Source organism: Myotis nattereri (genome assembly GCF_964212035.1).
Source record: "Myotis nattereri genome assembly, chromosome: X".
Classification (NCBI taxonomy): Eukaryota; Metazoa; Chordata; class Mammalia; order Chiroptera; family Vespertilionidae; genus Myotis; species Myotis nattereri.
In genome coordinates this window covers 3349715-3365103 of record NC_138078.1, presented here as the reverse complement: position 1 = coordinate 3365103, position 15389 = coordinate 3349715, and the positions used below count along the sequence as shown (strand labels likewise).

Here is a 15389-nt window from a genome sequence, read left to right as displayed (position 1 = left end):
GGACAAAGTGGGGGACTGAAAGTGAAATGATTGGTGGCCAGAATGCATGCTCTTTTTCATATACTCCAATTTAGAAAACTTATTATGATTTAATAGATTAATTACATATTGTTTTTGTGATGAATCACTATGCTTTCATGATGTTCCGTTTATAACAATGAAATTGGGGGTCACCACAACATGAGGAACTGTATGAAAGGGTCACGGCGTTAGGAAGGTTGAGAACCACTGACCTAGACTTTAATTAGCTGAAAGGAGAAGTCAGAAGTGGCGAGAGAGGACAACCAAAAAAGCATAATTTCTCTGATGCACAGGGGGAGAGAGGGAGAGGAAAGAGGAAGGGAGAGGTGTGAAAACGTGTACGTCATTGTTTTCATCCATTTATTAATTCTCCATTTTAAAGAAGTGCTTTCCTCAGAAGTGTTGAATCTGAAAGAGTTTTCTTGAAACATGTTTGGCATTCAGTGTGTCCCAGGCTGCAGGGTGTACCTTAGGGGTGTGATAAGAGTGAGTGCTGGAAGGAACTGAAGGGAACCTCTGCGGACACTCACTCCGGGACACGCAAGCTAATAAACAGCCGAGCTGCAGGTCATTCTAGATCGTCTGGTCACCCCTCCAGCTCTCTCCTTTCACTTCTCTGGACTACAAACCTTGGACAAGCAGAAGTGTGAGCTGTGAATTGTTGCCATTCCCAGTTTGCTGCCAGGGGTTCCCACGATTACCCACATCCTCCTCTGAATGAGGACCAATCAGCTCATTGAGAAAAAAGTTGGTCTATAGAATTTCCTGACAATGACATGCAAGTGTGATTTCCTTCCATTGTAGTGACAGTTAAGAAGTCCCCTCTCTCTGTCTGTCTCTCTTTCTCTCCCTCTCTTTCTCTCCCTCCTACTCCCTTCCTCACTCATTCCTTGCTTGGAAATTAAAGTATGGTAGTTCAGAAAAGAAAATACAACATTTTCTATAAAATCTACCCACACCCACCTCTATATTTTTGGTGAATCCATGTTCATCATCTAAAACCCACTTCACATGTTGCCTCCTTCAGGAATCTTTCCCATCTTCTTCTCCCCCAATCTCTGGCCTGTGCCTTTTGTTATGTTACATAATATTTTGTTCATATTTTCGCTCCCCTAGGATCACTGAGGCAGGGGCCAGATGTTACTGCTCCTTGTCCCAGGACCAAGCACCTAGAGCAGTGGTTCTCAACCTTCCTCATGCCGCGACCCTTTCATACAGTTCCTCATGTTGTGGTGGCCCCCAATTTTATGGTTACAAATTGAACATAATGAAAGCATAGTGATTCATCACAAAAACAGTATGTAATTATATGTGTGTTTTCCGAGGGCCTTAGGCGACCCCTGTGAAAGGGTCGTTCAACCCCCAAAGGAGTCGCGACCCACAGGTTGAGAACCACTGACCTAGAGGGACTTCAGTATTTCATGAAAGAATGAATGGCATTTTCATTTCCCAAAAAATATATTTTAAAGGAAACTAGAAAATAAACCGTGCTAATTTTTTAAGGTGGAGGGTGGGGGATGAAATGTATGCTTACCGGTAACATGTTGTTGAGTAATTTGAAAAAATGATGTGTATACTATGGTAAAATATGAATAAAAGTGAAAAAGATGGTATCCACTATAATGTCAAATAAAAAATCCCCTTCCTTTTGGCAGTATACAAGCAAAGATTCAGAAAATTGGCTGCACCTCACTTTGCATCTAGATATTTTGTCATCACTTAACCCAGTGGTTCTCAACCTTCTGGCCCTTTAAATACAGCTCCTCATGTTGTGACCCAACCATAAAATTATTTTCGTTGCTACTTCATAACTGTCATGTTGCTACTGTTATGAATCATCATGTAAATATCTGATATGCAGGATGGTCTTAGGCGACCCCTGTGACAGGGTCGTTTGACCGCCAAAGGGGTCGCGACCCACAGGTTGAGAACCGCTGACTTAATGCATTTAACCAGCATTTACAGTGTAGACACTTGCACAGAGCACCGTGCCAAGTGCTTTAGCAATAAAAGAAAAAGATCCCATTCTGAGCAGCTGTTATTAAATGCTTCTTACATGAATTGCCCCATAGCAATCAGCTCACATCATTTCCACTGATGTCAGGGTGAAATCCCATTGCATATCATTTCCTGATACCACTTGAAACTTGTGCGTTCTTGTCGAAGTCTTACTCTACCATGCTTGCCATTGTTGCCCTCGCAGCATTTTAGGCGTACCTGTCTGAGATGGATTTTCATTTATATTTTGGCTGGCTGCACATGTCTCTATCTTCAACACCTGGGCCAAATCCAGCTTGCTACCTGGTTTTAGAAACACGATTTTACTGGACAGCCACAGTCATTCATTCACGTATTGTATGGGACTCCTTTGGCATGCTACCAGGGTAGTTGAGCCGTTGTAACGGGGACTGCGATGCCAACAATATTTATTATCTTGCCCTTTATAGGAAAAGTTTGCTGCCCTCTCTTCTCATATAGTGAGAGAGCCTTAAAGGCGGCGGGTTACGTTTTATTCTTTTTGGTTTTAACCCTAACTTCAGTAAATGTATTAATTCAGTCAATGAATTTTTGAGCCCTACTATGTGCAAGGCAGTGTTCCAGGCACCGGTGGGACATCCCTCAAAGAGCAAAACCAGGCTTCTGCTCTAGGAGGGTTTATATTCTAGTGGCGCAGCAGTGGGGGGAGATGGCGCAGTGAACAAACTCATACATATGTCAGCGATCAATGTTCTGGAGCAAAACAAACAGATGGGGGAAGCTTGCCACCAGCGGTGGGTGGGTGGCGGTGGGGGCAGCAGGGGAACTGGCTTTATGTGGGTTCACAGAGAAGGTGACATGGGGGCCGAGAGTCATGTGCATTCCGAGACCTTGCGAGGGGGAGGCAGGACGTGCTTGGCATGTTTCAGGAATCGCAGGAGGCCATGTGCCCGGAGCCGAACAAGGGCTAGAGTGGGAGGAAATGAGGTCACTGTCTGGTCTGTGTTCTCTAGGACTGGCTTTATTCTGCTCATTTTCTCTCTGAGTGAGATGGGAAGTCCCTGGGCAGGGGTGGGAGGGGGGGGGTGGGAGCAGAGGAGAGGCATCCCTTGTCATGTTTGAGCAGGATTGCTGGCTTCTGAGTACAGGACAGGCTACAGAGGGAAGGCAAGAGTGAGAGGAGCCAGGAGACTGTTTAGAAAGACATTGTGATAAACCAGGCAAGAGGTGATGTTGGCCCATGATCATGGAGGTGGGATGACGACGATGCCAGCTCTGGCTTCTCGAGCCAGGTCAGTGCCTGGCATTCGGTAAATGTCCGTGGAATAAAATGTCAGCGTTTCCATTGGGGTCAGCAGTGGAATCACCTGTAGGAATTCTGATGGTGCCACTCCAGGATGAAGGCTGGACCTACTTGAAAACCATCAGTAGGTGTTCTTGTTTCACCTGAGAACAAAGCTGGCTGGAAGGGCTCCATTTTTACTTTAATTTACATGCGTGTGACGGGAAGAGAGAAGAAATTAGAGATAATTCTATTTTTTCCATGATTAACCAAAATAGTGATTAGTCGGGAAAACCTTTCAATCTCTTCCAGGCCACCTGTAGGAAGAGTTGGCTGGGACCAAGCAGGAGCCGTAGGTTCCTCACAGCAGCCGCCCTGGCTTCCCGTGGCAGAAAGACAAGCGAGCTTGAATATTTCAAACCCATTTGTTCTCTCCTATGTAGTTAATTAATATTAGTGAAAGGCTAAAGGGTTTTTCTTTTTTAAAGATACCAGGCTTCTGTGAAGCCAGCAGCTCTTTAATTTTTAACAAGCTCAGCACATACTCGGCACTTTTAATGAGCAGTTAGCATGCAGTTGGTAGCAAGATGAGCATGAGTTTCATCAAAGCACCGCATGGGAGGCCATTTCAGAAGGGGTCAGGGTATTGGAGACAGTGAGAATTTTGTAAATAAATGGAGGTGTGAATACATAAAAGGCCGATTGTCGGAATCACTGAGCATAGCTCTGCATGTGAAGCCGTCCCTTAAATGGGCCCAAGAAGGCCCCCCTCCCCCCCCTGCGAGGGTGATTTGAACCTCAAGTCCACGGGTGAACCGCCGTATTCTCCCACAGCCGGCAGCGGGCTGCCTCTAACGTGCCCGCAGACCCTCTGCTAATGGCCTTGAAAGGGAGAAGGTTCAAAGGACCTTGGTTCCCAGGCCTGCTAATGAGCACGGGGCCTCTTCCCCTTAATGAACCGAGAGTTCACAAAAGCACCACGTCTTCATGGCCAGGAGAGCATGCAGCTGGGCTCCCCGAAGGCGGCCTGGAGGGGAGCCACAAAAAGCTGGCGGAGGTCGTGCCGGGCCAGCAGGGCTCTGAGTGTGCGGCTGGACCTCCTGCCAGCCCGGCCCAGCCCTTGATGGGCCTTCTAGGCCAGGGGGGCTGTGCAGGGTCCCTTCGCCGCCTGGAAGCCTCTTGGGAGTCATGCGACGACCTTCAGCTGCTTTCTAAACTGTGATCATGACCCCTGTTGTCACTTCTCACATGAATATTGTAGCCACTAAAATCCTTCTTCTAATGAATTACATTGTTATTAGTCTTTGGTAGCCAAGCTCACCGCAGCCACTAAAACAGCCGCAGATATTTTTCTCTGCCCACCCACGTCCCATCGCCGGGGTGAAACAATACAATTATTCAGAAGAGCAACAGACACACGCCCAAAGCATCCCTCTCTTACAGTCATCTTTGTGGAAGTCAATGTTTTTTCTCTCAGGAACATAGATTAAAAACTGGCATCTCAGATGGAAGCATTATTTCTGCTGAAACCGTGCATTTGGTTTTGTACCCATTGCATGCCCATTTCCACAATAAGGGCCTTTCTCCTCTCTGAAGCGTCGCTTGGTGTTACAGAGTTCTTAAAAACACATACATGTGAACATGTACGTTCCTAAATCCTAAGTTAGGAAAGACTCTGCAGTACATTAATTAATGTTTCTACATTTTAATTTTCAACGGAAGGGAAAACTTGGCTGTGACACAGACTGTTGTGATGAGAGACAAACGATGAAAATGACAGTTTCAATCACTTGCCAATTTGGAGTGAGACCTTTGAAAGAACAAAATTGCCCATCACCCCCCCCCCCACCCCCCGCAGAAAAAATATTGCTGCTTTCAATGATTGGAACTTTGAGAAAATGTTAGCTCAGTGGTTCTCAACCTTGGCTGCACATTGGAATCACCTGGGAATCTGTTTAAAATCCTGATTTCTGGGCCTCATCCTCCGGAAATTCTGTTTCTTTGTTACTCATGTTGTGGCCCCACCCCATCACAAAGAAACCGAATTTCCGGAGGATGAGGCCCAGAAATCAGGATTTTAAAGATTCCCAGGTGATTCTCATGTGCAGCCCAGGTTGGGAACCACTGTGTTAGCTGGTATGCTGGCTTTGGGTTTGTCCCCGTCCTATTTCCCCAGTGAACAGAAAGAGTTATTTAGAATGTACACAGCTTTACCCGTCCATGAACTGTTTGGAATTGCGATTGAGGTGCATTCAAAGCTGACAGTCCCCCGCCAGGGCTGACCCCTCGCGCCTAATCAGACCTTCCGTTCTGTTTGCAGAGAGCTGATCAGCTTCCGTGGAATTTGCTGATGACCCCGGAGAGCTTCGCCTGAAGATGGAAACACTGGAGTCGGAGCTGACCTGCCCTATCTGTCTGGAGCTCTTCGAGGACCCCCTCCTGCTGCCCTGCGCCCACAGCCTCTGCTTCAACTGCGCCCACCGGATCCTGGTGTCCCACTGCGCCACCAACGAGTCCGTGGAGTCCATCACCGCCTTCCAGTGCCCCACCTGCCGGCATGTCATCACGCTCAGCCAGCGAGGTCTAGACGGGCTGAAGCGGAACGTCACCCTGCAGAACATCATCGACAGGTTCCAGAAAGCCTCGGTGAGCGGGCCCAACTCCCCCAGCGAGACCCGCCGGGAGCGGGCCTTCGACGCCAACGCCATGACCTCCGCCGAGAAGGTCCTCTGTCAGTTCTGTGACCAGGAGCCTGCCCAGGATGCCGTGAAGACCTGTGTCACTTGCGAGGTGTCCTACTGTGATGAGTGCCTGAAAGCCACTCACCCAAACAAGAAGCCCTTCACAGGCCACCGTCTGATTGAGCCAATTCCGGACTCGCACATCCGGGGGCTGATGTGCCTGGAGCACGAGGATGAGAAGGTGAATATGTACTGTGTGACCGATGACCAGTTAATCTGTGCCTTGTGTAAACTGGTTGGGCGGCACCGAGATCATCAGGTGGCAGCTTTGAGTGAGCGCTATGACAAATTGAAGGTTAGTCCGACCCGCCTTAAGCCAACCCCTTTCTGCCAGCAAATGTTCTAGAAATAAAAAGTGTGTTCACTGCGAGCTCCGTGGCAGGTGACGGCTTTCTCTTCACCTCTGTGATCATGTTTTCGCATGCTTTTTTGGCAGCCTCCATGTTACACGATCAGGGCATCTTGTAAAAGGTGACTGCTGCTTGTCATGTTAGCGTTGTCAAGGTGAGGGCGGATTCGAAAAATCTGGATCATTTTCAATCCTTGCAGTTGAGAGAGACAGACAGACAGAGAGACGGAGGGAGAGGGAGCCAGAGAAAGATTTGAGCGAGATCAAGAAGGAATGGCAGATAAAATCTGGCTTCGGGCACTTTGGGGGCATTTCTTTTCCTCACTCATCAGGGAAAACTAATTTCACTCGCATTGTACCTGGATCTAGTTACCACACAGACAAAAGACTGGGAGGAGGAGTGCCTGCAGCAAAGGTGGGATTTGAGGGGACATGTGACCTTCTGTTCCCCGGGGAAATGCTAGCCAGCTTATTGGGGAACAGAGCGCTCTGACCATCTCGGGTTTCACGAAAGAATTCCTTTTCGTGCAGGCTTTTTATTCGGGGAGGTTACAGGCAAGTCTGTTTGAACTTCACTTTGAACATGAAATTATTAACTTAACTGCAGCTCGGGGAATGATAATTAATAGGACTATACGTCAGATTAAAAAAATCTCTCTCTAAATATGGAGAGAATGCACCAGGGAGGAAAGAAGGCAGGTCTCCAGATGTCTATTCAACTTCAGACGACGGGTGGGTCTAATTATTGCAACCTCAGCCGAGAGAGTGTGCTCGGATAGTGAGATACTGTGCTCACCAGCTAATTTGAGTTCACAAGACGTCAATTAAAAGGAAAGGAAGCATCAATTAAGAGCTTTAAGTAAATATATATTGAAGTCCTTCCTCTCGGGAAAAACACACACCGCTCTGTTGAGCAAACAAAAAATGAATCATGTGATCCTAAGAGCTTTACCCCTCAGAGCACATCGCCACCTTTCCCAAATGGTTCCTATCACTTCTCAGCGCCCGTGGATGCTTGCACTGCCCGGGACCTCACAGTTTATTTTGTGACGCTAGCATGAACAGGCCACATCTGTGATTTGGTGTGGTTATTTCTTGTGATGATGAGGGAAGCTGATATGCTGAAATGAATCGCACGCCAAATGTCACTTGGGGAGCGATAGCATCACGTGGGCAGCGTGCCTCACTTTAAGTGTCCAATGACGACCGGTGCAAATCCATCTTTAAACATGGAGGGGAAGTTAAGCCCACGGATTGAGTGATCCAGACAAGGGAAGACAGATATGACTGGGTTTCTAGTGCGGTGCAGGGCAGCAGCCAGAAACATGACAAAGGTTAATAACAGCAAAGGCGGTGCATGTGTGAATTGTGCCTCTAAAGCAAATTCTTCAGAAATGGATATGGCTGTCAGATTTGAGAAACCAAGATGATCTCCCCCAACCCCCTATTTGAGTGGGGACAAAATGTTTAGGATGATAAAAAAATGTCCCTTGGGTTGGATCAACACTGCCTTTTAATGATCATTTGTTAAAATGCCATGATGATGTTCGCTAGTGGACAACTCCAGATTTTTAAAAATATTTTATTGATTTTTTACAGAGAGGAAAGGAGAGGGATAGTTAGAAACATCGATCAGCTGCCTCCTGCACACTCCCGACTGGGGATGTGCCCGCAACCAAGGTACATGCCCTTGACTGGAATCAAACCTGGGACCCTTGAGTCCACAGGCTGACGCTCTCTCCACTGAGCCGAACCGGTTAGGACAACAACTCCAGATTTGATATTTTAACCTGGAAGTCAGGTTTTCCTCTTGTAAGCTGTCACAGAGGAGTTATTGATTACGTATATGACATCTTCAAATTTATGAGGTGATACTGTCATGCTCTATCCCTTTATGTGATGAAAATGAAACTCTTCAATTATGAGCCCCACACACTCGTCTAATCAAGCTGGTGGGTTAACGGTTGTTGATACTGTCACCCGGAGGGCCTGAGAATTAACGATGTAGTATATATTACCTTCTAATTACAGAAATATATGCATATAAACAGCACCCAGTGCACCAACACATAGTTACAGCTGCTCAACAAAATATACTTATGAGCATTTATTTACAGCCATTTCACAAAATAAGCTTATAAGCATTTAAACAAATAACATGCTAGCATAGCATGTCTGTTCTAAAACATGCCACTTATGTTAGAATAGAAGAATCCTAAGCATATATGGCATTTGGGTGTCTATGGTATTTTAGTTATCATGTATTTATGAACATAAGTACTTCCTTGCTTTTTAAAAACCTCAGTACAATATAAACATTGATTTTAAAAAAATCTTTATTATTGAAAGTAACAGCATCCAAAAAAAGACCAAAACCAAGGAAGTGTATTTTTGTTCATTATTACTTTGGTCTAGAATAGTAAATGCATCCATAAGTGTTGTTTTCTGAGACTTTAGCATCTCATACAGAAATGGGTTTATGATGATGCGAAGGCACAAATATAGTGTGGAGAAAGCCCTGGCCGGGTGGCTCAGTTGGTTGGAGCATCATCCCATATGCCAAAAGGTTATAGGTTTGGTTCCTGGTGAGTTCACATACCTAGGTTTCGGGTTCCATCCACAAAGTCGGGGTGTGTCTGGGGGGAAACAGATCGATATTTCTCTCACATTGATGTTTCCCTCCTCTTCCTTCCTCTCTCTCTAAAAAATTAATTTAAAAAAGTCCTCTGGTGAGGATTTAAAAACAAAGAGAAAGTATAGAGAAATTAAGAGGATGCTTTCATTGATAAGATGATAGGTCGGCTTTACTGATTTCAGATATATAAGGACTTAGGTGTCCCCTGTTGGAAATGGTTTTTGTCCTTCTGTTAATAAAAGTCCATTATTTGAAGAGGGGAATTCTGCTATGATTGTGAAGAATGATCATTTCTTGTAACAGCACTAAATTTTTGGGGACTTTTTACTCCTGTCAGGTCTCAGTATAGATGCATTTATATACGGAATTGGCATACGTTTTTACAATTTTTTTCTAGGCGTAAAAGAAAAAAACACATAAAAGATTCCAGCATGTAGAATTCATGCAAATAAAATCTTTCACATCATCTGAAATAGCATCATGTCAGTAATCCAATGCCTTCAGAGACTGCGCACTGGAAAGCACTCATAAAGTCAGTGGTTCTCAACCTTCTGGCCCTTTAAATACAGTTCCTCATGTTGTGACCCAACCAGAAAATTATTTTCGTTGCTACTTCATCACTGTCATGTTGCCACTGTTATGAATCGGCATGTAAATATCTGATCTGCAGGATGGTCTTAGGTGACCCCTGTGAAAGGGTCGTTCGATCGCCAAAGGGGTCGTGTCCCACAGGTTGAGAACCGCTGCATAAAGTATTGAAGCAAAGAGAAAGTTAACCCAGCATTTCCTGAGCTGTATTCTAAGATTAAGAAGAGGAAAGTCTCCCTGCCAAATGAAAAAGCCCCTGAAATGGAGCATCTCATAAGGTGGACCTTTCCCCGTCATTTTCATTGCATTTTGAGAAGGCTGTCAGTCCCGCAAACTTGGGTTAGAAGTTTGGTTTGTGAACCGCATAACATGTAAGAGAATTTAATAGAGTGCATTCCAGAGATTTTAAGGAATGACAGTGCAGCCATTCTTTTTCTCCTGTTCCAACAGACAGCGTTGGAGCCCTTGTTTCTTTTCTCCGGTTACACCTATAAAAATACACAAACGGAGAAAGGTTGACCTTTCCTTGCCCTTCAATTTCAGCATAGCCCCACTTCAAGGTCGATGACGCTGAAGTTCCAAACGATGGCCTTGCTATTCTGACTCGAAAAGTTGGCTGCGGGAGCGTGTTTGAACAATGCTTGCTTCAATGGATCGTCCCATTGGAATGTCCTCATCGGTTGACAGAGGTTCCAGTGAAAGCTCAGCTTTCCTGTGTAGCTCTTCTCACCTGGAGGTGAAGACTTGGGATTTCCCGCTTGGGTTTCCTTTACAGATTGGAAGTTTCTATACTTTGGAAAGTCTTGTGCTTTGTTTGCAATTGGGAAATTTATAGGTGGATACCGAGCTAGACATTTTCTTGGAGTTTTCCTCAGAACGCTATAACTCATTGCTTCTTTGAAAATAGCAGCAGGTATAGTGCAGGTTCCAGTGAAAGGTGTGTGCGTGGTGCAGGGAGTGGCCGGAAGCCAGGGATGCTGCTACCTCTTACATCGTGCAGGTCGGATCTCCACCACATAGAATTATCTGGCTCCAAATATCAATAGTGCCTAGGCTGAGGAATTCTCGTCTGTGAGAAGAATTTAGTGTTTATCGGTGCATTAATTAGCCAGGGCTGCAATAACAAGGACCACAAACTAGGTGGCCTAGATGACAGAAATGTATTGTCTCGCAGTTCTGTAGGCCAGAAGTCCGAAAATCAAGGTGTCAGCAGGGTTGATTCCTTCTGAGGACTGTAAGGAGGGATGTGTTCCAGACTTTTCTCCATCGGTTGTAGGTGGCTGTCGTCTCCCTGTGTCTCATCACCTGGCATTCTCCCTGTGTGCTTGTCTTTGTGTCTAAACTTCCCCTTTTCATAAGGACACCAGTCATATTGGATTAAGGGCCTACTCTACTCTGGTATGACCTCCTAATATCTAAGTATATCTGCAATGAACCTATTCCCAAATAAGGTCCCATTCTGAAATATTAGGGGTTAGGACTTCAGCAAGTGAATTTCGGGGGAGCCACAATTTAACCTATAACAGTCACTCCAGTGCGCACCCAGTTATCTAGTCAAGTGAACACATGTTATGTCTCTTTCAAGGATTTAACCACCTCAGGTGAAGCAGAGACCTTTGGCTCACACTCTCATCACTCACCTAAGACTGAACACAGGGTCTTGTAGATAATTCTCAATAAATATTTGTCAGCTGCTTCATTAATCATCAACTGTTAGCCCTACATGGAAGTTGAAATTAAATTCATAATGACATTGCAGATATTCATTCAGATATTTGACAAAGCATCTGCAAGATAATTTCTAAATAAGACTGAGCCAGACATTATATTTTATCCAATTGGATGTGAACCATTATTTTGGTCTGTGTTGCATTTTGTTGGCTTAAGTTTAATGGTGTGAATTTGGATAAAGCTATCTCAAATAATTGTAGAATTCACATTTGTTTCATGCTGATATATGATGGACACTTAGTAGTCCCATTACACCTATTGTTTCATTTATCCTCCCAACAACCATATCTGGCATATAGGTTGTTTTGAGATCATGAAAATATATATATATGCCTAAGTGACTGTCTGACTGTTCCACCATTTGCCCGGTAGCTATGACACGCAATGACCACCAGGGGGCAGACACTCTGACCAGTAGAGGAGGGAACCCGATTCCTTGTGGAATCATCTGTGGGTTAGGTTGCTGCTGGGGCACTGTTGGCCCCAAATCTGCTTCACCCACACCCCAGACCCAGAGAGGAAAGAGGAGGGAGCTGGTGGGCATCCAGGTCCTGGGGGCTGGGCCTGCAGGAGAGATCTCGCAATCCGGGACTCCTTGGGGGATGTCGGAGAGCCAGTTTCAGCCCAGTCTCCATAGGCCAGGCCGAGGGACCCCACTGGTGCACGAATCCATGCACCGGGCCTCTAGTATGCTTAATAAATGAAGGCAATAGAAGCAGACACAGTTCCCCTCCTTCATGGAGCTTATCATCTAGTACAGAATTGCAGTAGGTAAATATTTTCCCTGTTGGTGGTGGAGATAGGCGCACCATACCCTAAGCAAGGACACCAACTCCAGACCTGACAGATGGAGAAGGCTTCCCAGAAAAGGGACCATTACACCTACCATTCCCAAGCCTTTTATTAAAAAACAGTGTCAAATTACTAGCTATCTATACATTCTCTGGCATTAGTCATTCTTTTTCACTTTTATCACATATTACATCCCTTCATGTAATCCTATATATTTTTTTCAAACTAGTTCGCAATAATTCCAGGCTAGATATTAATCTAAAATATAGATAGGTATACCTTAGTTTGTTTTGCCACATAATGCCATTGGAATGTGTAAATCACTTCGTCATAGGTCTCCTGAAGTGTTTGCTTTATATGGGGTCTCACCAATTCTAACTGGCCCCTTCACAATGCGGTTCCGCTTGTGCTCATTTCACAGGAACAATTCTTTCATCTGCACTATATGTTTTTTAAAGTTCCCGTGTGATGAAAATATTGTTTCCAGCCCGGCCAGATGGTTGGGCATTAACCTATGAAGGAGGTCAGGGTTTGATTCCAGGTCAGGGCACATGCCCAGGTTGCGGGCTTGATCCCCAGTAGGGGGCGTACAGGAGGCAGCCGATTGATTATTCTTATGATTGATGTTTCTATCTCTCCCTCTCCCTTCCTCTCTGAAAACAATAAAAATATATTTTTAAAAAGGAAAGAAAATATTGTTTCCAAATATTTGTAATATATGTTAAACCTATATTTTAAGTTTCTTACTTTTGTACAAAATTATTTATGATATACAGAGTAAAAGAAAACATCTCCAGGGATATGTTTTTTACAGGAAGCTCAAGACCACATCCTTCCTCTCTCCTTCTCACCTGTCTTTTCCCTTCTCGTGAGCCCTCTCTCTCCCCTCCTTCACCAGAGGAGAGGAATGTATTATTGTCTGATGATTTATTATTATTGGAATCATTTTTTATAAGCTCAGAGGGTTCTGGAAAAATGCACAGACAAGTAGAGAAGGTACCTTTTAGTCATGTGGATGTGGAAACAAATGTAATTCTCGGGCATGTCGCTTACAGTTCCTGTGTTGCGTTATACTCATCTGTAAAACACGGCCAATAACGTACTTACTTGCATAGAAACTTGGGAGAACAAAATAAAATATTTCATGTGAACCCTCAGCATTGGGCCTGTCACAGAGGAAGCCTGCAGTATGCGTTCGAACATTACCATATATGTCAGCAACCAGGGAGTACAGTGTGATGGTGAAGATGTGGACTTTGGAGGGAGACTACCTGCCAATTACTTTTTTAACCGCTGCTTGTATTATTTGAGTGTGAGATAAGCGTTCGTGTTGTTGCTTTCACGTGTTTTGTAGTTTTGTTTCCAAAGCGCCTGGCAAAGGACAGAGGCACAACAAGGAATAAACACTTGTTGACGGACATGCAGAATTGATGGGTTAGGAGTGTTTCGGGGTTCAGAGGAAGGAAAGATGATTCTGGTTTTGAGTAGACAAGAAACCTTGCTTCAGGGCGGTGGGGTTTAGCTGCCATGACAGATCGGTGGATTATGCATCAAAGGAGAGTGAGGCATTCTTTAGGAGTGAGGCCAGCAGAGACCTGTTGGCAGGAATCTGCAAGACTGTTTAGGGATTCTAGACAATGCTGGCTAGAGCACAGGGTGCTGATGGAGGGGCCCGGAGAGAGAACGTTAGAAGAGTCATGTTAGGAGACGATTTTGCAAGTCTTTGAATGCCAGGTTAAGGGTTTGGGTCATTTGCCCTCTTCTCTAATGGGGTGGCACTGAAATAACTCTGTTTTTGAGAGAGGATAATGTCTATCAGTATATTCTGAAGGTCAGATGAAGATATAAGAAAGATTAGGATTACTGCGCACACAGAAGAAGTAGGATGGGAAAAGACATTCACGCTACTCTAGATTGTGTGTTCTCTTTTTTAATTGGCAAAGTGAAATAGTATCATAGGTCAACACCCACCCCACTGTCAGCAGAAACATGCAAGGGTGTGCGACTCAATGTCTTGCCCATGAAGACGAAGAAGAAATAGGAGGTGTCATTGCTGGTTGGCCCCAGGCATACATGCAGTTCTGCCCCTGCTTCCCTAGGGCAGCGACACACTGGCGACGGAGCGTGCTGTTTTTTCTGGCTTTTTGATTCACTATGAGGAGGACGCTGTTCCACCCTTCGAACGCCTGCTACAAACCTAAGCAACATTTCGAGCCAGAAACAACCTTGGAGCTCATGGTGTTTCATCCCTGCTGTGCAGATGAGGACATTGAGGCTGCATGGTAAAAAGGAGTTCGCCAAATCAATAGTGAGATGATTGGAACGGGGACTAGAACACAGTTCCTCTGCTGCCCGGTTTGTTCTGTGTCTCTTTGGCTACTTCCTATTGCAGCCAATCGTGCCAGCTCGGACACCATTGCCTTTTGAGCCATCCAGTCATTTCTGATGCTTCTTTTGAGGTTTTGAGACTAAATCCAGTGATTTCAGGTGATTTTAAACACACACCCGGCTTGGCTCTAGGCCACCATCGTGGCTATAGGATTATGCTTCCAGAACTATCAAAAAAGACAGAAAAAGAAGGAAGGAAGGAAGGAAGGAAGGAAGGAAGGAAGGAAGGAAGGAAGGAAGGAGAGAAAGAGAGAGAGAGAGAGAGAAAGAAAGAGAGAAAGAAAGAAAGAAAGAAAGAAAGAAAGAAAGAAAGAAAGAAAGAAAGAAAGAAATGTCTTACATCCCCATGCTGATGTTTTCTATAGTTGAGCCAGTGTAGAGATCTCATGCTGCCAGGAGCTAAGGAAAACAAATGAATCGTAATTGCAGCTTAAATGTGCTCACTACTTTCCTTCCTAGGGTATTTTCCCCCCGAATGTCTTAACATACACATAGCTATTAAATTTCATTTAAATATATAAAGTGAGTAAACACGAGTGAGGAGTATCTGTGCGTGGTATTTGAACTTAAGTTGAAAAGTTTTGAAAGGACACACTATCTTGACCAGTTACAAAGGTAAAGCGAGTACAACTTGCTGAGATTACATTAAATATTTTCTTTTTTAAGGCTGAGATATTCAAAAGTTTCTTTTATCCTATGTCATCGACAAACCATAAATGAGGTTATCCTTGGAAAGAATGGTACATTTTTTGACACTGGCTAGGTAAATAATAAAGAGGAGATGAGTGGCCTGAGAAAGTGAATGTGGCTAAAGATTTGATTTATTTCAGTATGCGACAGAACCATTCTGGAAAAATCGGACAAAAACTGCATTTACAAAATCCA

General features: G+C 44.6%; 1 protein-coding gene across 4 annotated transcripts in view; it reads left to right on the top strand.

Annotated features, from left to right (window-relative positions):
- Positions 1-5656: 5656 nt before the first annotated feature.
- Positions 5657-15389, top strand: part of MID1 (midline 1) — a gene marked incomplete at both ends in the record, with an annotated part of 110423 nt that continues 100690 nt past the window's right edge. For 3 of the 4 annotated variants that reach the window (XM_081080921.1, XM_081080920.1, XM_081080919.1), the window contains one exon: positions 5657-6316. In XM_081080921.1, the coding sequence (XP_080937047.1) occupies positions 5657-6316 (660 nt within the window). The remainder of the gene's footprint in view (positions 6317-15389) is intronic. The other variant, XM_081080922.1, reaches the window with a different exon arrangement.